Source organism: Mustela lutreola, chromosome 8 (assembly GCF_030435805.1).
Source record: "Mustela lutreola isolate mMusLut2 chromosome 8, mMusLut2.pri, whole genome shotgun sequence".
In the NCBI taxonomy this organism is placed as follows: domain Eukaryota; kingdom Metazoa; phylum Chordata; class Mammalia; order Carnivora; family Mustelidae; genus Mustela; species Mustela lutreola.
Window position 1 is genome coordinate 30,170,519 of NC_081297.1, and position 22,280 is coordinate 30,192,798.

General features: G+C 37.7%; 1 protein-coding gene across 11 annotated transcripts in view; it reads left to right on the forward strand.

Moving 5' to 3' along the window:
- The first annotated feature begins 7,062 nt into the window (after positions 1-7,062).
- ZEB1 (zinc finger E-box binding homeobox 1) overlaps positions 7,063-22,280 on the forward strand; it is a 192,099-nt gene continuing 176,881 nt past the window's right edge. For 4 of the 11 annotated variants that reach the window (XM_059184198.1, XM_059184200.1, XM_059184199.1 and 1 more), the window contains exon 1: positions 7,380-7,493. In XM_059184198.1, coding sequence (XP_059040181.1) covers positions 7,436-7,493 — 58 coding nt within the window. In that variant the 5' untranslated portion in view covers positions 7,380-7,435. Of the gene's footprint in view, positions 7,335-7,379; positions 7,494-8,887; positions 8,911-22,280 lie in introns of those variants that run through there. The other 7 variants (XM_059184203.1, XM_059184207.1, XM_059184209.1 and 4 more) reach the window with 6 other exon arrangements.

Consider the following 22,280-nt stretch of genomic DNA (forward strand, 5'->3'; position numbering starts at 1 on the left):
ACACTCTTGACTTTTTAAAAACCCTTTCATGGATTACAATTGCTTTCTGTACAGGGTCCCCAATCCTTAAAATCTTTATGTGATCTGTTTCCTGTTTACCCACTTCTGTAGCCTCATCTGGAATCAGTATTCCTTTTATTTGATGCTCTTCTTCTCTTGGATCTTCTGCCCCCAAAACATCACACTTTCATCTGGAGGGGTCTGCATATGTTGTAACTTCTGCCTTTAATAGCCTTCCCTCATTTTCCCAATAAATTCTATCCTTCTCTAAGAAAGACTTACTTGACTTCAGGCTGGTTGTCTCTCCTTTGTATACTAGATCTCCTGGTATTTATTTAAACAGTCTTTTTGTCGATCTGTTTCTTCCTGCACTTCTTGAGGTCAAGAAGTGTATGAAGCATTTATAGCCCCCACATAGCATCTGTCACATAGAATATGCACGAGAATAGCAATTAAATAAATGAACTAATGAATAATTATTAAAACTTCTACATGGCACAATGCTAAATGTTACATTAAAAGTAATGACCAATTACCATAATGTTTTAAAGCTGTTTATAAATTAAAGATGAACAAATAAATCAATAAAAATATTTATCATGAAACTTAAAGCCTGAATACTTTGGTAGGCAGAACAGTGGCCTCCAAAGATGTCTATGCCCTAATTCCCAGAACCTGTGAATATGTTAGATTATGTGGGAATTAAGGTTGCACATGCAATTAAGTTTGTCGATCAGCTGATCCTGAAATGTGGAGATATCCTGAATTATCTGGGTGGATCTAATTTAATCACAAATGCCCTTAAAAATAGAAAGGGGAGACAGAAATATAAAGAACTAGTAAGCTGACAGCAGAAGAACTTGGCCCAATGTTGCTGGCTTTGAAGACAGAGGAAGGAACCATAAGCCAAGGAATGTGGGTAGCCCCTAGAAGCTGGAAAAGGTAAAGAAAGAGCCCCTCCTAGAGCCTTCTGGAGGAAACTAATCCTACCAAAACCTTGAGTTTAGCCTGGTGAAACCCATTTTGGACTTCTGACTTCAAGAACTGTAAGATAATGGATGTTATTTTAAGCCACTAACTTTGTGATAATTTTTTGTCATAACAATAGGAAACTCATATACATACCAGTATCAAACAGGATTAACTTGGGCTGCCTACAACAGGAAATCCAAGATAATGGTGGCTTAAAGAAGATGTTTATTTCTCTCTAAATAAAAGAGATCTGGAAGTAATAAGAAGTCTAGAGTTAGTTATGGTATTCTATCGTGTCAAGGACTCAGGCCCCTTCAATCTTGTTGCTTTACCTTTCTTTATCTTAAGAATCTCTAGCTAGCAGTTCTGATTCAAACCAGCAAGAGAAAGAATGATGAACCATCTCCTTTCGAAGGACAGACTTCCTCGACATTGCACACATCACCTCCACTTATATCTCACTGGCCAGAACTGAGTAGCACAGTAACACCTAGATCTGTGAAAAGACCATTCAAGTGGCCATGGGTAGGAGGGGAGGGTTCCATTAAGAAGAAGAAACATACTGGAGACAACCAGCTATCTCTACCTTAATACTGTGGTATTAAGATTTTCTTTTCCCCTTCATGTTTTAATTATATAAAAGCAGTCTCTCTTAGATTTCTTATCACTAGCACAGAGGCCTTCATTCTACAAATAGTTACTGAATAATTACGATGTAATAGACTCGGGAATATTTCTAAGTATTTGTCAGATTTTGCATGTACACACAGTACATGAGTATATACTTAGTCACTGAATGATATATTTATATCATATTCAAACTTTGGTGTTGTGATCAATAGAAATAAAATTCTGGATTGATAAATAAGGGTAAATGTATTTTATTTCTCTATGTATAGTATCGAGGGGCCTGGCAGGAAGCAAATGGTACACTCAAAGGGTAAACAGAAGAGAGTTTGATGAAGAGACTATTTACAGAGATGTGGGCAGGCTTTAGGGGAACCAATAGGGAATAAAGTCCCCAAGGACTCATAATATGAGGACACCATTGCCATCCCTAGGCCTGAAGGGACAAAGGGAAGCAGTTGCTGGAACTTGCCAAGACCTGTTGCCATGAGATAGGGTTGTATGACTAGAACCATGGCCTTGGTTCTAGAGGAATGAAGTTACTGCCAAAAGCCACAAACAGGCGGGGGGCAGTATGGGGAAAGGTGAAATAAATATCCTGACCTCTCTCTTTCCTTTCTGTGATCATTTGCCAAGGCCTCCAAATTGGTTGAAACCAAACAGAAACCAGAAGGCAAAGGATCCTGGGTGGTGTGGTCCATAAAAATTAGCCTCTAAGAACATAGAAATGCAGAGAATAGACTTTGAGGGACAAAGAAAAACCAGAATATGAAAAATCAAAGCATTTTACAGAGTTGGGATGACTCAAAATACTTCGAACAAAGTAAGAAAGGAATTGATCCAAATAGGTATGTTAGACCTGGCACAAAGAAAGATGAAGAGAATGATTAAAACATAAACCAGTGGAGAGGGGCAGAGTCTGTGATCTATTTATGTAATTAGGATAAAGAGAGTGAGCTAGAAATAGAGGCATATGAAAGAATGAGAAGGGTCTGACCAAGGATCTTAAAGTTGTGGATATATTTCAACACAGGGTGTTTCTTATTGCCAACTTTTTCATGTGAGCTTAACACAATTGTGGGACATTGAAAACCTTTTACTGACTGCTAATATTTAAAAATATATATATACCCCAAGGAATGAAAAGTGGCAGTGACTGTTAACTGAGGATCTGTGGACTATAGGTCAATGATATAGCTATACTCTGTCAGAGAACCAGTCAACTGCTTTAAAAAAAAAAAAATCAAGATGCCACAGAAAAGACATACATGGAGACAAGAGGGGGGAAAATCAGCAGTAGAAACCAGGTATCAGATCCCTGATAAGGTAAATTCACTGAAATCCAGAATATGTATGTAGAAGTAGCTCTTTAATTTACCTATAGTTGTCAAGTATACAAAAAAAAGTGTTAAACATGTTCTAAAAGAAACTATCTTCCATGAAGGCAGCCTTTGAAAACAATCATATTAATTACTGTGATTTTATGGAAAGATTAGTTTTAGTTTTTGGATGTTCATTAACACCCTCCAAACATTTTTTCTACATTTATTTATACTTACATCTGTCCATATTAGACATGTTCCTGAAAAAATGCCCCCAAAATAAGAAGCTCCGTGTGTTAACATTTCATTGACTTATCTTAATTAAGAGACTTATACCCAAAAGGAAAAAACCATTTTCTGGTGCAATATATAATAAAACCACATGGAGGTTTGGGGAAACCATTTGTCCCTATTATTACCTCCTGGAAGACTTTATTAGAAGAGTTGGTGTGGGTCCCAAAGGCAGCTGTTGGTTCTGGATCACTTTGTTGTCATGTTTCCTTCCTGACTCAGCGACTGTAGAATTTGGTCAAACTGCAGCAGTTAAACTACCATTGCCCTCTTTTGTCTCATTGTGAACTCCATGTCCAGAGTCACTTTTGAGCTAAGGAATGAAGGGCAACATTATGGGACTTCTAAATTCTATACTTTGATGGGTAACCTATGTCAAATTTATTCTTTTTCTTTCAAAGCTCTAAAATTAAAATTACAAGGTAATAGAATTAATTTACCTGATCCAATTAATGTTATCTTCTGATGAAAACAACCAACTTCTTATTTTGATGGAGATTATAAAATCATATTATAAGTTATATTTCCCAAATGTGTTCAGGAAGTGAGGTATGAGAAAATCATATGCTTGATGTAGAACACCATGAAATATCTACATTTTAAATTCAAAAGAATTTTATGTCAAATTTTATCCTAACATACATGAACCGTACTTGGAAAGCAAATAGCAGGTGCAAAGGGTTTATGAAAAATTTATAGAAAAAAATCAGTATTGAATATTCTATCCATTTATTTCCTTACAAATTTTAAAAAGATTGTAATAATTCATTTTTACCAGAATACCTCTTTCAGCACATGTGCACACTAGAATTTCAATCCCAGTGCACACTAGAGGCAGAATATAAACATTTCATTTACACTTAAATTAGAAGTACATATATTGAATAAATATTGTATATGGACACTATAACAACTAAAATCAATGATAAAAGATACATGTTAAACTCTTAATAGTATGCCCACCATGGTGATGTAAATGAACCTAAATTTTTTACTGAGGTATAATTGACTAAATAAAGGTAAACTTTAATAAAGTTTAATAAATTCTCCCTTTTCTAAACTTATTCTAAAGATTTTTTCCAATTATTTAGTTATATTTAAGAGATAAGAAGCAACCATCACATATGCATAAGGCAAGAATTTATTCTGAGATTTACTTTCATCTGCTTTCCTTTCAGTCTAGATTTCAACAATTTTGGGAATGTTACAGTGAACAAAATGTATTAATCAAATATTCAATTTGTAATATATATCATTATTCCAGAATTTTACAAAACTGAAATTTTGTATTATAATATTTAGAATATCAATATTTCCTATGTATATTTAAAACACAGGAGTGAGCAGAGTTAATCATTTGGGGACCATTATGGAGACACTAAAATCAAAATCAATTAGTTTCAAAATAAGGCAAGATAAAAATGACAGTATTTAGCTTTTACATCCATGACTTCAACTTTTCCTAGCAACTAATGTGACGAAGGCAGATAAACAATCCTCACTTATATAGGAAAGATCAAGAATATTAATTTAAGAAATATTTCCCTATTGAGCATCTACTATGTAACTAGGTACTCCACTAGGTTCTGAGGGCACAGAAATGAAAAACAAAAAAAGTCTAGCCCAAGCTAACTAAACCAGTAACCATTAAAGCAAGGACAACAGTAACTACCTACTTGTCCCTTTCTCTTTGATTTTAAGAGAGGATGGATATTAAAGGAAACTTAGTAGGGAGGTATAGGACAGGCACTTCAGAAAGAGAAAAGGACAGGAAGGACAGGAGCAATACTGCCTAAGTTTAAGAGCAGATAGAATGTGTGCTACACACTTTCTACTTAGAAAGTATTTTTTTTTCCCTTTCTGACTGGAAATTAGGGTAGCTATAAAAAAAAAGTTGTGTGTGGTGGGAGGAATTGCTGGATTCAGAAGGCAACTGAAGAACACTGTACAGCTTTTAGGAGGTAGGAAAAAATTACTGCTTGAACCAAGCAAAACATGGGCATGGTTCTGGTTCTGACATACACAAATGCAGTTAACATATTAAGGAAATTGAGGACTGCCTGTTCTTAAAATGATCATTAAGAGGACGCCTGGGTGGCTCAGTGGGTTGGGCCGCTGCCTTCGGCTCAGGTCATGATCTCAGGGTCCTGGGATCGAGTCCCACATCGGGCTCTCTGCTCAGCGGGGAGCCTGCTTCCTCCTCTCTCTCTGCCTGCCTCTCTGCCTACTTGTGATCTCTCTCTGTCAAATAAATAAATAAAATCTTTTAAAAAAAATGATCATTAAGAGTAATGATTCTGGTTTTGGCATGAGGATGAGTAGATATATAGACATAGTGTATAGCAAAGAATATTTACAGTCACATTTCATGCACTAATAAATAATGCATTCACTTCTCTAAATGCCAAAGAAAATGTGGGAGAGAAAATTTTCATCTATATTCAGGATTAAACTTTCTAATTTTAAATTACCAGACTTCAGATGTAAATTTATTTCAGTTGAAAGGTTTGAAGAGATTATTAATGGATCTTCTAAACTTCTAGACTGTTTAAAAGATAATTTTAATATAATAATCTTGCCATAGGCATGGCAAAAATTACAAATTTATTGAGCACCTACAATGTGACAGCACTGTGCTGGGTGACTTATTTCTAATACTCTAAGTCACATTTCAGTTTTCTCAATTTCTCTATCAGTAACTTTTAAAAAATATTTTACTTATATATTTTACTGAGACAGGGCGAGAGAGGAAGAAGCACAAGCAGGCTTCCCGCTGAGCGCGGAGCCTTGTGAGGGGCTCAACCCCAGGTCCCTAAGATCAGGGCCCCAGCTGAAGGTAGACGCTTAACAACTGAGCCACCCAAGCTTCCCTCCATCAGTAACTTTTACATTGTTAATTTACAGCTAAATTACTTGAAATACAGCTCGTTTATTCTATAAAGCTGGTACCAAAGACATGGCCTCATCTGAACGGGGCAGAGGAATGGCTGGGAGGGAAAGCTAAATCCTACTGAATACGGAAGACCTGACTTTCTTGTTATTTGTAGTGTTATCTATATGGTCTTTCAGAAATCCCCAAACTTGTATAAAGTGAGAGACTTGAGATAAGATCAGCAATCTATCAATTTCAAAGACATTTGTCAGCCCTTGTCTCTTGCCTTAAGGTCCTATTCAGCGATAACTGCCCATTTAGGTAGTAAATCATGGCCCCTTAGTACCTTAACTCTACGTCTCAGCGCCTCCGCTCTCTGTCTACTCTAAGGGGAAAGCAGGGAGGAGGGCCCACAGCTCGGCGGCGGGGCGGGGGAGGCCGAGGTGACAGCAGGTGAGAGCCTGGTGCGGATGAGGAAGTGAGACAGGGGCCGTGTGGGGATTACTCATTCTGCTTCACCGCCGGTGTTGCCTGCAAGAGGAACTTCTCGCCTCTCTTTCGGTCCAGCTGAAGTTTTATCTAATTGAAGCCACTTCCCATCCCTGTTCGCTTGGGGGAAAACCGTGCGTCCGTGTCAGGCAAGGGAGTCAGAACTGCGGGGTCAGGTAGTCTCTCCGTGACGCCGCGTGTCCTCGCCATCAGAGGCCGAGCTTCCCAAATCAGCCCCTACGGTTCCCCGAACCTGCCCTCCCTCTACGCTTGGGAACACTCCCGGGTAGCCCAGAGCACGACCCTCTCCCGCGCCCCAAGATGCGCTGAGAGAACACACGCTGCGTGGGAGCGGAGCCCAACCTTGACCAAGCCGGAGGACAGGTTGCTCCGGTCACTGCGAGGGGGCAGCTCTGAGAGCACCGGGTCCTGAGAGCGATCAGCCAGACCCGTCCGCGCCCCAGGCAGCCGCGGCGGGTGTGGCCAGTTCAAGAAGCACAACGCTGCTGAGCCTCCTACTTTACCTTTCTCACTCCAACTGCCTGCCGCCCTTCAGACCGCGTCTCCACAGTTTCCCAACACCCCCTCCCCCATCCCACGACACCTGAGGGAAACTTTTCCCTATCCCCTCAATTCAAACTCAGCTGCTTCTACGGTTGCCGCAAACCGTCCTCTCCCTAGCAACGAGGTTCCGGCCGTAGAGCGAGCGGCTCTAGGTGTAAGGAAGGTGATGTCGTAAAGCCGCGAGTGTCGTAAACCAGGTGCGGTGGGGAGGGGGGAGGGGTGGAGGCGGAGGGGTGGGGGGGAAGGGGGAGGGAGGGGGAGGAGGTGACTCGAGCATTTAGACACAAGCGAGAGGATCATGGCGGATGGCCCCAGGTGTAAGCGCAGAAAGCAGGCGAACCCGCGGCGCAATAACGGTGAGTGGCGGAGGGGACCGGGGAGCGGCGGAGTCAGGGGGAGCCGGGCAGCCGGGGCGCCCCCGGGGGTGAGGGGGGCGAGCCGGGCTGGGGGCGGCCGGGGCAGAGACGGGCAAAGTGGAGTGGGAAAGTAGAAAGTAGTGCTCTCTGCCCCCCTCCGCTGCTGCCGCTGCCGGAGCCGCGCCGCGGCCGCTCGCTCTCCCTGAACCGTTATGTCTCTTACCTGGTCTCTCTCCGCCTAGCGGCTCCTGCCGCCCCTGCCGCCTCCTTGGACCGTTAGCCGCCGCATCCCCGGCGCAGGGCGGGCGGCCGGGACGCGGCCGGCCACTTTTCTGGTCCCGGGTGGAGCGGCTGTTGCTTCTTTTCGCACTTTTCCCCACTCTTTTGCCCCTCGGCGCCTCCCCTCTCCCCCTCCTCTCAGCCCCCTCCGCGTTATTCTCCCTCAGCGCGGAGGCCCCCGGGAGCCGAGGAACAAACTTGTGGCCGGCGCTGACCGTGCAAAGTGGCTTCCGCGCGCCGCGGCCCCGGCCGGCGCCGTCGCTCGGGCCCCGCGGCTCCAGCCGGGCCGGGCTGCGGGCGCGCGGCGGGCGGCGGCGGCGGCGGGACGCGGCGGCCGCGGGCTGCGTGTCGTCCGTGCGCGCGTGTGCGCGGGCGCCGGCGGTGCGCGCCGCTGGCGGACCGGGCTCGGCCGGCGGCGGTAAAGTTGTGACCGGCCGGCGAGGCGCGCTCGCGGAATGGGGATTAGCGGAGCGGAGGCGCGGGTCCCTAAGCGCCCCTCCTCCCCCGCGCCTCGGGCCACCGTACCGCGGGCCCCCGTCTGGGGACGCCGAGGCGAGCCCCGCGAGTGAGGTCCACGTTCGGTGGGGAGCTGGTGGGGCGGCAGAGGAGATGGGGCAGGAGCGGGCACCTACTTGCTGCTGTGGGAGATCTGTGGATGGCGGCGAGCTGGGCAGCGGGTGTGTTTGTGGAGTTGTTACCTGGTCTTAGAGACAGGGAAGCACCACAGACAGATCCCCCCTCCCCGGGGGACACTCCTTCTCCGCGCTGGGATGGGGTTCTGTGCGTACACCTCTCATTTTTCTCTTTCGGTTTTTGGGGAAGTTGTTACCTGGGCCGGACGCACGGAGCGCTGAAGCCGGATAATGGAGCTTGGATGGCGCTCTTGGTCTCGGGTGGAAGGAGGGTGGGGGAGGGGGCAGACGGACCGACGGACGCACGGGTCTGCTGCTGTCGCTGCAGCTGCAGTGTTTATTGATTTGTGCTGAAGTGCCGGGGCAATACACACCCCTCTGCCTGGCATGAGAGTTAAAAATAAATAAATAAATAAATAAATAAGAGAAAGAGACAGCAAGAGAGAGCGAGACCCGAACATGTGGTTGTTGTTGCACAGTCGCCTTTTCCAGTTTGGAGAGACGTTGTAAGTTGATTGTATTTCTGCTTATCTTGGGGGCGATTCTGTGCTTTCTCTCCCTCTTGTTCAGCAGCGAAATGTCTGCTGATTGTTATTGTCTGGACAGTTCCTGTGGCGAGAGGGGCGAGACTTCTCCGCCCGGGGGCGGCGGTAGCGCGGGGCGAGGTCCCCAGCCCGCGCCGGCCCGGTACCTGTTTGTATAATAATGGGCGGCAACGGCCCTGCCGCTGGCTGCAGCCGAGTCTATATAAGGAATTACACGTACATTTCGGACCGAGGGGCTCATTTTGGTTCCTACGTTATTTTTGAAACGAGTTTTTAACTGTAGGGAAATAAATGCACCTATAATGGGAACGCTGTTTCTTCCAGAAAATGAGGAAATGCGTGTTTAAGTAAAAACTCTCTCGCGCTGCCCCCGCCCCACCCCCAGCTCTTGGGCTCCCTTTCTCCCTCCCCTCTGGGATGCGAAACGCGAGGTTTTGTAACCTTTCCTGGCAATTTTAGATTTTGTGTGGGATTTCCTGTCTAGAAGCAGATACGAAGATTTTTAGCTGTTTCAAGATGTTTCCTTCCAATCGTAAAAATATTTTTAATATATTTGAGCCGACATTAAAATCACTGCCTTCATGATGATTTTAGCAATACAAATAAACATTTGCGTTTTAAAGACGTCTGTTAGTTATGATTGATAACTAATATTTGGTATCGTCATTGTGGAGAGATGACTTGTTACAGCAAGGAGCGGAGCATAGGCTATTGCAATTTTAATTTCCTGTTTTAGCGTCAAATAGTGTGCTATATTGAGCTGTTGCCACTGTTGCTGATGTGGCTTTATGAAAGGTAAGTTGCTTCGGAAAGGGCTGCTCGCTTTTTACCTTATTTAAAATGTTCATCGCCAGAGAAAGGGGCTTTTCTTGTTGCTGACGACATGTGTGTGACATGTGAGTCTGAACCACCCAGCGTCTGTGCAGCTGCTGTAAACATGTTTACCTGAACGGGAAAGAATGGATTTTTCTCCTAAAGATCCTGTGATATGATTATTACACTCATAAGGCATATCAACAGATGACTTAAGGGAGAAAAAGCTTTCCTGAAAGGTACTTGAAATCAACAGGAAAAAGAGGTTCTCGATCGCTGCAGCAAATGGCAACTTGTGCAGGTAGAAAAAAGATGGTGTTTAGTTTTCTCCTGCATGTATGTCAGCCCCCTCCTGTCTGCTGCTTTCATTCTCAAGGGAGGGATTTATTTACCATGCTTGCTGTCAGTGTTTTTCCTTTGTGTTTAATATTAGAAAAACAGATTTGGGCTGTTTAGCACAAAATGTCTTGTCTGCAGTATGCATTACTCTCAGAAAACAAAAGGTGTTTAAGATAGCACCGTACTACTACAGGTATCTTCCATTTTCATCACTTTTGGCTCTGTCCTTGTATTTCTTTTTGTTCTCAAATGCATTTCATGCATTGCCGATGATTACAGCCATGCTATTTGATTAAGCCTTATAATTTACAGATTAAAATGAAGTTATATGCCATTGTGTTGGGAAACCTCAGAATAGGTGCTGGTTAATATTTCTTAGCAACGCAGTCATATTTAAGTTGCAGTTGTTTATTGGAGAGAATTGCATGAAAGATAACTCTTAAATCTTTTTAATGAGGAAATAAATGATGTGTACAGTGGATGATAGCATTAGAGATAGTTTATGTTGTTTTTTATATGTAAATAATTTTTTGTTCATTTAAAAATAAGATATGCAGATTTTACTGCGAAGCCTCTAGTGAAACATTTTAATTTCCTTTCTGGAATATATCTGCAGAATAGGATATTAATGAGAGAATCAAGTAATGTAACTTGACAGGGGTAAACCAACTGAGCAAGGCTTGGCCAAAGCATCAAACATTAGGTAGTAACTTCACGGTGATGATGTTAGTTGTGTATAAAGGAGTGGCATTAGAATTATGTAGAATTGATTTTTACCATTTGTAATGTCATGCTTTATTTGTTGTATTTTAAAAATATGTCTTCTAATTTTCCACTTCTGTTCTGCGTGGTTTTCGTATGTAAGTATGTATGCATTTTGGAGGGGGAGAGAAATGTGCTCTAGTTACTAATGACCACATGCTGATTAATTCACTTTAGATGAAATAGCAGGTACATATTTTTCTGTCATTTGCACCATTTCCACTTGCTGTCTTTGGAAACCACCAGTAGAGGATGCTAACAAAAAATGATTATTGGTATAGTAGCACCGTAAGTCTCTCTATCTCCTGTTGATTGGGACCTCTACATTAATAGGGACCTTTGGTGTAATTCTGGGTCTTCGTGTTGCTTAAAACTAGCATTGGGTAAATCAGGCATAAACATTTTCTGGTTTGCTAAGATGGAAAGAAGTAGAAATGTTTTAACTTGAACGATTTATATATTTGAGCTTTTTGAATACTGAGATTGGTATTGCTATCAATTTAGTCTTGCTTTAGACCACTTATATTACTACTCTTTTTGTTTGTTTTTATGTTGTTAGATTTGGAAAAGAATATGTGATGATTGGCCTGTATTTATCTTGCATATTTACTGTATTTTTAACGTTTTTATTCATTAGAAGATTCCCTGAAAACATGTATTTTAGATGTTTAAAGATGTAAACTGTTAAATATGGTTAAGAAAAATTGCAATTAATTGTTAATACTTTCTAATTATCTTCCCATAACTTAAACTGTATACATGGATGGGCAAACAACAACTAAAGAAGGTGTTAACCAGCAGCCACTCAGATGTTAATGATTTTTAGATTTTATCCTTTCCTTTCCCTTTTAATTAAGAATCAGGTAGTGTAGACGTTTTACATTTGTCAATTGTAAATTAAGAAATATGTTAGCTTTGATGTTTTAAATGCAGCAAATAATTATCTGTGGTTTGATAATTATTGTATGTTTGTATTCATGAATTCTTTTCAAAGTGTGTAAATTGGTATTATAACTTTCATGTATAAAAATTGCATGAGACTTGGTGTATTTAGTAATATTTTTGGTGTGTGTCTACAATTAATATAACAGTAAACTTTTGGAAGACGTTCCTTAGGTCAAATGTTAGAAATATTTCTTTGCCTAATTATTTTTAATGGTGTTTCTAAAAATGCATCAACAGTAGTATCATAATGCAATAGTAATACTGTTTATCTTGAATTAAGTAGGAATTACCTGAATTACCAGGTAAGCCTGTGTGATTTCTTATTTTAGAATGTCATGGTTTTTCAAGAGTTTGTGTGTGTGTGTGTGTGTGTGTGTGTGTGTGTGTGTGTTTGTGTATGTATGTATAAATATAGTTTTACATTTCCTGACAGATGTTTCTTGAATTTGGTGTTCACTTAATTCTTAGAGCTCAGTAGTAGTAGGTGTGATTCACTCACTACTTTTATGAAATGGGGAAGTTTACCACAAAGCTATAATGTATATGATGGTGGCATGGAGCAAACTTGAAGTATCTTATAAACTGAGAGCATCCATCATTTGTTAAGATGAGCCTGTTGTAAAAGCACATGGAATATTACATTATTTTTTCTTTCTTTAGTTTGTAGTATTTCTGAAAGTTTGTACCCTCTGTTTGCAATTTTAGTTGCTTTGAAGCATTTGGTGAGAAGTGAGAAAGTTCTACCAAATTGGAAATGATACTTTAAAAATAACATAATTATATCCCATAATTCTTTTTATTGTTTTTTTCCTCCTTTTTTTTTTTTTGCTTTCTCCTATATAAATTACCTTTAAGCATGTGATTAGAGCCATATGTAAACACAGATGCAACATCATGTGGAATTCTATTAACTATTCTCAACTACCTGTATTGAATTGTAGTAGAGAAGAAGAAAAATCTTGTGGATGTTGGAAGAAGATATGCATTAATATGTAAAAGTGCAATTAAAGTTTAGAGGCCTTGATGAAACTGTGGAATAGTATTTGGGATTGGAAAAGGTTTCTTAATGTTTGCAGCATGATCATTAATTTATGGGGAAATGTCTGTTCTTTAATTGAGACAGGAGCTAGAATAAAAGTTCATTGTTAAAAGAAAATCTTAAAAATCTTAAACCAGAAAAGTGCCTGATTAGGAAATAAAAAGTTTTTGAAAACACTTTTTAGAAGCCTATATTTTGTGCATATTACTAGTAAAATATTTAACTGGATGTAAGTTGAAAGAAAATTAATGGATATATATATCTAAAAACCAAGTTTTTAGTAACCCAAGTTAAAATGTAATCTATTAGACATACATTACTTTAGGAAATAAACTTTCCTTTGGATGGGATAGGGTTTTCAGAATTGTATTCCTAGAGGAAGCCTTCTTAAGACATCATTTTTAACTAATAAAAATTTTCAGTGTGGTGTATAAGATCATGTCCGGACTTTTAACCTTGAGGGAGGTGGGTTATACTGCTTGTTAACATGGAACTGGGTTGCTTAAAAGATGGCACTATTCTATAACACTTAAGTATAACTGTGTTCTCTAATAAGTAGAATATCTATTATGATTGTTTTCAGAGAAAAAAATTTAATATTTAGAACTCAATTCATTAATTTCATTAAAACATATTTTGAAGTATATCATTTAGGTATAGATAAATTGAAAGATTCACTTTTAAAAAGCAAAACAGCCAAATGTAAGTCTACGCTTGTATTATAGCTATAAAATGTTATTATTTTTTCATTCTCTTAAAATTTATCTTTATCTCATTTATTTCTTCAAACACCTTCCTGTTATTTAATCCATGCCTACTATATTTATAGGGATTGCACATATCTGTCCATGTAGACAATTTTATGTATTTATTGAGACTTAATACATCGAGTTTGAGTATAAACTATGGCTGTTGGTAGGAGACAATATAGTATGGCAGCCTGCGAACAACTTCATCATCTCTTTTGCAGGAACAGCTACATCTGTGCTGGAATTATTAGTAACAGATGTTTTGTGACCTCTTAATTCCCACCCCCGCTTCCCCATCCATATTTAAAATTAAATGTGAATGGGAGATAAATAAGGGAATGATGTCAATTTCTCATACTTATTGTTGTATTCTAAGAATATTGCAAGTCTTCTGTTTTCCCCTTTAAAATGTAATTTCAAATTTTTAGGTATCTAACTATCTTAATTTGGTTTTTAGATATCTTTAATATTCCCGTTTCAATTTTCTTTTTATACTATTATTTTTTAGATATCTCAGTTACCATTCATGGTTACCAACCTCTGATATATTCTAATTTTCCTTATTCTTAAGGAAAATTATCCCCATTTATCCCCATTTAATCCTCACTTCTAATTGAATGCTTGGCTTTTTGTTAAATGCTCAGAGTATGACTGGTCTGTTAATTTAAAAATTCATTTTTCTCCTGGAATGTTACATGTTTAGTATGCAAGGGATCTTTAGAGACCATATTTTTTTAACTGAAAACTGATACAGATCAGTTGAAGTTTAGGGCCTTCAAGTAGAAATTCTACTAGAGACTTTAACTTACATTTTAGAAGAGGTAATAGTGACTTGTGGTAAATCCTTCAGAAAGTAGATTGAACTTGGGCTGAAATACTCTGCCTTACATACTTGTAAAGGCTGTGAATGAAAATCACTGTATCTCTTTAGTGTTTTCTCCTTCCTACCTTGAGAAGCTAAGTTGCTATTCATACTTATTGCTATACCACTTTTCTAAATCTCTTTTGATCTTGTTTTGTTGTTGTTGTTTTTGTGGGGGCAGGGGTAAACAGTTGGGAGAGAGAGAGAATAATTCCAATAATTCCATAAGTAAGTATTAGGAAAATAATAATTTTAGAGCTGGAGAGATTTGAAGAATCATTCAAATTTGATTTTGCAGATAAGCAAACCTTCAAGGAGGTAGAATGACTTTGCCAAGCTCCTTCTACTAGTTAGCTTGGACTAGGTTATAGCTTTTCAGGTTCATAGCTCAGTATTCCTTTTATTAGGCCATTTGAACATGTTTATCTATGGTGGCAACAAGGAAGAACTAAATGCCATCAATTTTCAATATCATGGTTAAAACCAAGAGGTATTGTAAGGAATGCTCAATCATCCCAGGAAAAGGAATTTCTTAACCATTTGCATAAATTTACCAAATTTAATAGTTGACATTACTATATCACTTAAAACATTTCAGACAACAAAGTTAGGTTTATATTGTTGAAAGGCATTCTCTCATTATTTGGATTTATAGTTTTTCCTCTTCATTCTCAATCTCAACTCCTTCCCAACCCTTACTTGCACCCAATTTAGTATGTTTTATATATCTTCCTGGTTATGTCTCTGTCCTTGTAAAATAATGTGTGTTTTACATTTGTATAGCTGCTATTTTGCTATGTATTTTATTTTCTTCACTAAGCATTGTTTGATATTTGTTCATGTTGCTCTGTGCCCATCTACTTCTCTGATTCTAACTGTCTAATATTTCATGGTTTGCATGTAGCATAAATTATCAATTCGCCTAATGATGGATGCTCAGGTTGGTTCCAACTCTTGAGTAAAATAATGTGATAAACATCTTCATACATGTTGCTAATGGCTGTGGAAGAGTTTTTCTGGATATACATATCCAGGTGTGGTATTGCTGTGTAATAGGTTAGTCACATATTTAATATCACCAAATTATGCCAGATTATTTCTGAAATGGCTACAATTTTTACCCTTACCAACATTGTATATGAATTTTTACTTTTTCCCAGTTTTGTCAGCATTTGGTATTGTAGAATGTCTTACATCTTGCTAATTTAACTGTTGTTAAGTGGAATCCTATGGTTTTGTGCTGTGATATGTTTACCAGGGTGGTTGATTATGTCTTCATATCCTTGCTAGCTGTTTGAGTTTGCCTTCTCATGTCTGGCCTATTCATACCCTTTGCCCTTCTTTTTGGTTGGGTTTCCATTTTTTCTTGGTTTCCCAGAATCCTCTATCTGAGGTCGTAATCCCTTGGTGGTTTTAGATATGGCAAATATTTTCCCAGTGTGTCAGCATGTGTTGAATTTGAAAGTGGTACACAAATCCTTAATTTTAATGTACTTAAAATTTTTTATTTGTGGGCGGTAGAAGTCCTTCCTGATCCACAAACTGCAAAGATATTTTCCTATGTTTTCTTCTAATAGTACTATAATTTTACCTTTCATATTTAAGACTTTAATGCATCTGGAGTTCATCTTTCTAATATAGAGTTTCTTTCTCTCTCTCTCTCTCTCGTTCATTCTTATTTCTTTCTTAAGAAAAACAGAGTGGTGAAGAGTGTAGGTTATCCTGTCATTTATTAGCTGAGTCACCTTGATCAAGTTGTTTAGTCTCCCTTTGAATTTCCCCATGTGTAAAGTGGGCAAGATAATCTCAGAGCTGGGAATGTTAAATGAGGAGTATAAAGCACTGTGCTTCATATCTGTTTGTTTAAATTTTTATTTACATTATTAGATTAAGTTTGTTTTAAATACATCTTCCATCAGTTGACAATTTCTTATTCTTTTTGTCCAATATTAACTCCGATGTAACTTCAGTCTAAAAGGATGTGGTTATAAAATTTATTCTTTGTTTCTATAGCTTTGACTAGATATTGCTTAGTTGTTCTGGCCTTAAGGACAAGGCTCTTTGTTAAGTCAGTAGTAGAACAATATCCTAATGCTATTTGTGATACGGCTTCTTTCAGCCTGAGGAAGGCTGCCTTGGTGTCTTTAAGGGGCATTATATTGAAGGAGACCTTACCGTATTACTTTTATATGTAGTAAGGAAAATTTCCCCCATGCTGTTCTTTCGGATAACATAAAGAACCCAACCCCAAGGAAGCTAAACTTTATATTCTATATTTGAATACCATAAGCAATGTGCAGTCCACAGATTTTCATACAGATTCATTCATTTAGTTGGGAATATTTTTAAGAAGATGGTGTATGTATTCTTAATACATAATATGTTCTTGTGGCATAGATTGGGGCAATCCTAAGACAAAAGTTGAAATTATACCATTTTGTGTGTGTGTGAATGAACTTTATTGAGGTATAATTTACGTTCATCATTATGCATATACATTTTAATGAGTTTTCACATACTTACATGCATGTGTAACCACCACCACAGTTAAGCTATAGAACATTTCCAACATCCCAGAAAGTTCTCTTGCTCCTCATCTCAGTCAATCCTCCTCTAGTCTAACCCAAGCAACTAATGATCTGTTTTTGATAACTAGAGATTAGATTTACTCTTTCTAGAGTTTCTTATAAATGGAATAATACAGTATTTACTCTTTTGCCTGCCTTCTTTTACCAGTGATGTTTTTAAGATTAATCCCTGTTATTGCTTGTATCAGTAGCTCATTCCTTTTATATTGTTAAGTGGTATTCCGTTGCTTGAATATATCACAATTAGTTTTTCCATTCACCTATAATGGGTAAAATATTTGGGTTGTTTCTGGGTTTGGGTATAGAGTGGAGCTACTGTGAATATTAACATATAAACTTTTATGTGGATATATGCTTACATTTCTTTTGGGTAAATACCCAAGATTCAAATTGCCAGGTCATATAATAAGTTCAGGCTTGACTTTGTAAGAAACTGCTGAACTAGTTTCTAAAGTGCTTGTAACATTTTACATTTTACAAGGTATGAAAGTTCTAGTTGTTCCAATCCTTATAAACATTTGTCCATGTTTTTAATTTTAGCTATTCTAATAGTTACATCATGGTATTTTGGTTTTAGTCTGGACTTCACTGTAATGTTGTTTGAGTATATTTTTTATGTACTTACTAGCTATTTGTGTATTTTCTTTTATGAAATGACTGTTCTAATCATTTTCTCATTTTTAATTAGGTTGCTTATCTTTTTATTATCAAGATATAAGACTCTTTATTCTGGGTCCAGATTCTTTTTTGGATATAGGTATTTTAAGTATTTTCTTCCTTTCTGTGGCTTATCTTCTGATTTTCTTAATGGTGTCTTCGAAGCGCAAATGTTTTAAATTTTGGAGAAGTCCAATTTATAATTTTATTCTCTTAGACTTTGTGCTTTTTGTGTTTTAAGAAATCTTTGCCCATCCCAAGATTTTCTTCCCTTGTATTTTTAGAAGTGTATAGCTTTAACATTTAGGCCTGTGATCCATTTCAGGTTATTTTTTGTCTGTTACCCTGTTTTGATACTTCATCTAGAGGCATGCCTGAGGTAGCCCTGAGTAGTTTGCAAGAGGCTAAAACTTGGTCTTAACTAATCAAAATTCTCTGTGAGAATTTCTGTTGAATATTTTAAAAAAATATTTTTCAGGACCCAACTAAGAACCAGAGCTCAAGATTGCAGAGAAACACAAATCCTACTTTCCTGGTTTTATACATTTTTTTTAAACTGAGAGCAGTGGTGTTGTGCTTAGTGTTTTCGGAATTTTTCATGTTTTTGACACATTTTTAATTCACAGAGCCAGATTTGAGTGAAGCTAGAGTTTAAGAAAAAGATGCCCAAAGAGTGTCCAAAGTAAAAGTTATCTTCATGATCTCTTATTTCCTACACAGTTTTAAAGGGTTTAGCATCATACCAGTTCTTTTTTTACATTCCATAGCTTTTATCTTTATATGGGAATTTGTTCAAACCTGCCATTTATCTTGAATTCATTAAGGGACATAATTTTATCCCTTTGAAATGAACATTTCTTTAGCCATCTCTGAGTTTCTTGTATAAGGATTCCATCTTACTGTTCCGCTGAAGCTGCAGTATGAGTAAAGGTCTCCAGTGACCTCCAATCCTGCCAACCTTTCTCAACCTTTATCTTACTTGACTTTTCTACATTTGTTGTTGTTAAATCTCCTGAAAGATTTTGCTTCCGTAGCTTCTGTATTTTTACTCTTTTCTTAAATTTTCATTTTTCCATTCTTGTTTCTTAGAGCCTCTTTCTCTTTGACATTGCCCATGGCTGTGTCATTGCCATGGCTCTTCTCACTCAATATACCCTACCTAGAAATCTGACCCAATTCTTATAGTTTTAGCTCCCACCTATATGCTGATGTTTTCAAAGTTTTTATCTCTTGCCCAGAACTAGATTGAGTTCCAGATATGTATACAGTTGTCTGTGCAACTTTTCCACATATATATCCCTCAGGACTGTCAAATTCCACAAGCCCAAAGTTGAACTAATTTATTTCCCAGGTCTCACTTTCCTTCTCATTCATGATCTTGTTAGCGCCACTGCCAATGTATTACATTTAAGTTAAAACCTAGGATTAACCTTCCCTCTCATAACCTGACATCATCAAATCTGCCAGTCCTATATTCTGAATGTCTTTCAAGTCAGTCTTTTCCTTTCCATTTCTATTTCTGTTGCTTTAGGACCTTCATTTCTCATGCAAACTCTTATACTGGCCTATTGTTTGTCCCTACTCTTTGCCATGCAGGCTGCTGCCAAAATTATCTTTGTGCAAAACAGCTGATTTAATACTTCTTCCAATCAGATGCCTTCCCTGGGTCTTTATTAACTTAATGGATGAAACCAGGATTCTTTCCATGACATACAAGATCCAGATTTATTATCATTTCCCTGCTATTTCTTCTGTCTGCTGACCACTTCCCTCCTCCTCCTTTTAACTATAGATACTTAAATCCACAGGCTGTTTTTCCCTCCATGCATTTGAATATTACTTTTGGTCCTTCTACCAGAAATGTATTTCCCCTTTTCCCTACTTCATATTTTCTGCTGTATTTTGAAAGGTGGACAGGAATTTATCTCAGATATTTCTTCTTCAGAAATGCTTTCTCTGATCCCATTCATTCTTCTTAAGTTGGTGATTTTTCATTTAAGTTAAAATATTATCTCCCTCTACCTTTTTTATTCAATAAAAGGTAACTTATGTAACCAAATAAAGCCACTCACCTTAACCCCCTTTTTACCTTAGCATAAATTATTACTATGCCAATTACCTTGGCATAAATGCTTGATCTTACAGGTTTTTAGCTAAATACTTTACCCCTCATTTTGTTATGGTTAAAGAAAAAAATGTTTATTTCCTTTAAATGATGAGTTGATTACAGATACATTCATTTACTTACTCATATTTATGAGTAAAATGTATATGTCACTGAAATGCTCCCTCATAATTCTTTCTTTTAAGATAATATTTTTTCTGATGATTCTATTTCTTTTTATCACCTATTCCTATTCCTTGAAAATCCATCATAACTATCTTGTGTTTTATTTTTGTTTTTAAAGCACTTACTTTTTTATACTCCATTTAGCTCTGTATCTGCCTTGAACATTCTAGATGTTAGTGACATAATTCCTTCTGATCTGGTATCTGTAGGTGTATTTATGGAAAGAGAATTGAACTAGGAGAAAGAAGTCTTACATAAAAGTCTTAGTCTAATATTAAATCTGCCATTAATTGGCCTCTGAAATTGGGAAAATAATTTATTTGGCCTAGGTCTGTTCATCTGTAGAATGAATATGATGGATTAATGTGTGCTAGGCAGTGAGACTCTGAAGATAAGAAATGTAGCTTCTTTCTTTAAAGAGCTTACAGTATACTAAAGGGGGAAGAAAGGAAAACAAAACTTTAGAATATAGTTTGGTAACTGATTCTATCCCAAATGTAGAGGGGATGGCCAAATCTTAAAGGATGTGTATAGGTTATCTTAGTAAAAATGTGGAATGTATTACTCCAGGTAGGGAAACAGAATGTACAGAAGCATATGAGAGACACATGAACACACACATACATGTGCACATATACATATATTATGGGATCCACAAGTCATAGGTTTGGTTGAACTCTAGGGTGAGTAGAGGAATGGCTAAACATGAGGCTAGAGAATTCGATAGGAAGCAAATGAAAACAACAACAACAAAACAGCTTTATACTGCCATGATTGGATTCTGTCTTGAAAGTGTTGAGGAACTGCCAAAGATCTTAAAGCAGGGAATGACTTGAATATAACTGTATAGTTCATTATCTTATTTTCTTTATGTATTCTAAATGATTAAAAATTCAAGAATATACATGTTTTACTAAAAGTAAAAAAAAAATAAAAGTAAAAGCTGATTTGTCTTGTTTTCCTGAGTTTTTGCTTATATATACTATAATGCGAATAGGTTCACATAATAATTGCCCTAAAATGGTGCTGCCACCATACTACCATCATCATCAATATAAATAAAAAGCATCCTTTACTAGAAACAAAAGTGGCCTTGGTTAGAGTTGGTTGCTAAAATTTTTGACTTTGGGGAGTATATGTGTTGTAATGAGCACTGGGTATTAGATAAAACTGATGAATCATAGTCCTGTACTCCTGAAACAAACAATATATAGTATGTTAATTAATTGAACTTAAATTTCTTAAAAATTAACAAAACAAAAAACAAATTCATACATCAAGTTGGCTATGCATTTCTGAACTCTGCACTATTGTGAGGGAATTATGTTTTCATTTTGTTTTCTCTTTCCAAATCATTAAATCACCACTTATGTGGATGTGTTGTGTACTTATAGTCCCTATGGAATAAGATGGTTCTCCAAATGTGTAAAATTCTTTGAGTTTATTATTTCTTCATAAAATTTTGGATTATTTCTGATATTTGTTAATGGTTCTGTGTAGAACTCCATCTTATGAACCTGTTATATATACTTTGATATCCATTCTCTATAATGGATATTTAATAAAATACAGTTAGACAATCCTTGCCATTCTTTTGACTAGCATGATCCCAGTACCTGATTATGATAAATGAGGCTAATGAGTAAGCTGGCTATTTTGTTGTTTGCATTGAAATAACTGGACATCTGTGAAACTTCAGATTCCAAATAAAATAGATCTTTATTTTCCTGAGTGTTTCTTGGTGAGTGAGGGAAAATAGCCATAGGCCTGATATATGTTTTTATTATTGAACAAAAAAATTTGAGATTTTGAAGGGAGTTACACTATATGCAACAAGACGTACAGATTGAAGGCAGTGCCGTTTTTTAGTCCAAGTGCTGAGGAAATACACTATCACGTTTCAACCTGTAAGTTAATAATTTTATGTAAAAAATAGTGTCTTATTTATACACCATTTCTCTCAGTATTTTACATATGACCTCGTTTGTATGTTAAGGGGCTTTTGTGCTGATGTTTTATACGAAATGTTTTTAACCTAAACTGTAAAACTTATCCTAATTCTTCTAGTATCCTTTATACTTATTATACATTATTTATATGCTTAACTTGTCTTATGTATTATGTGTTATAATAGTCAAACTTAATGGTCATAAAGTTCTATGTAATTTCAATTCTATCACATCAAGCTGATTTTTTTTTTTTTTTTTTTTTTTTTTTTTTGGTGGGAGGCATCATCCTTTTTTGTTGTTGTTCTCATTAGAGATAGATTTCTAGTCTTACTGTACCA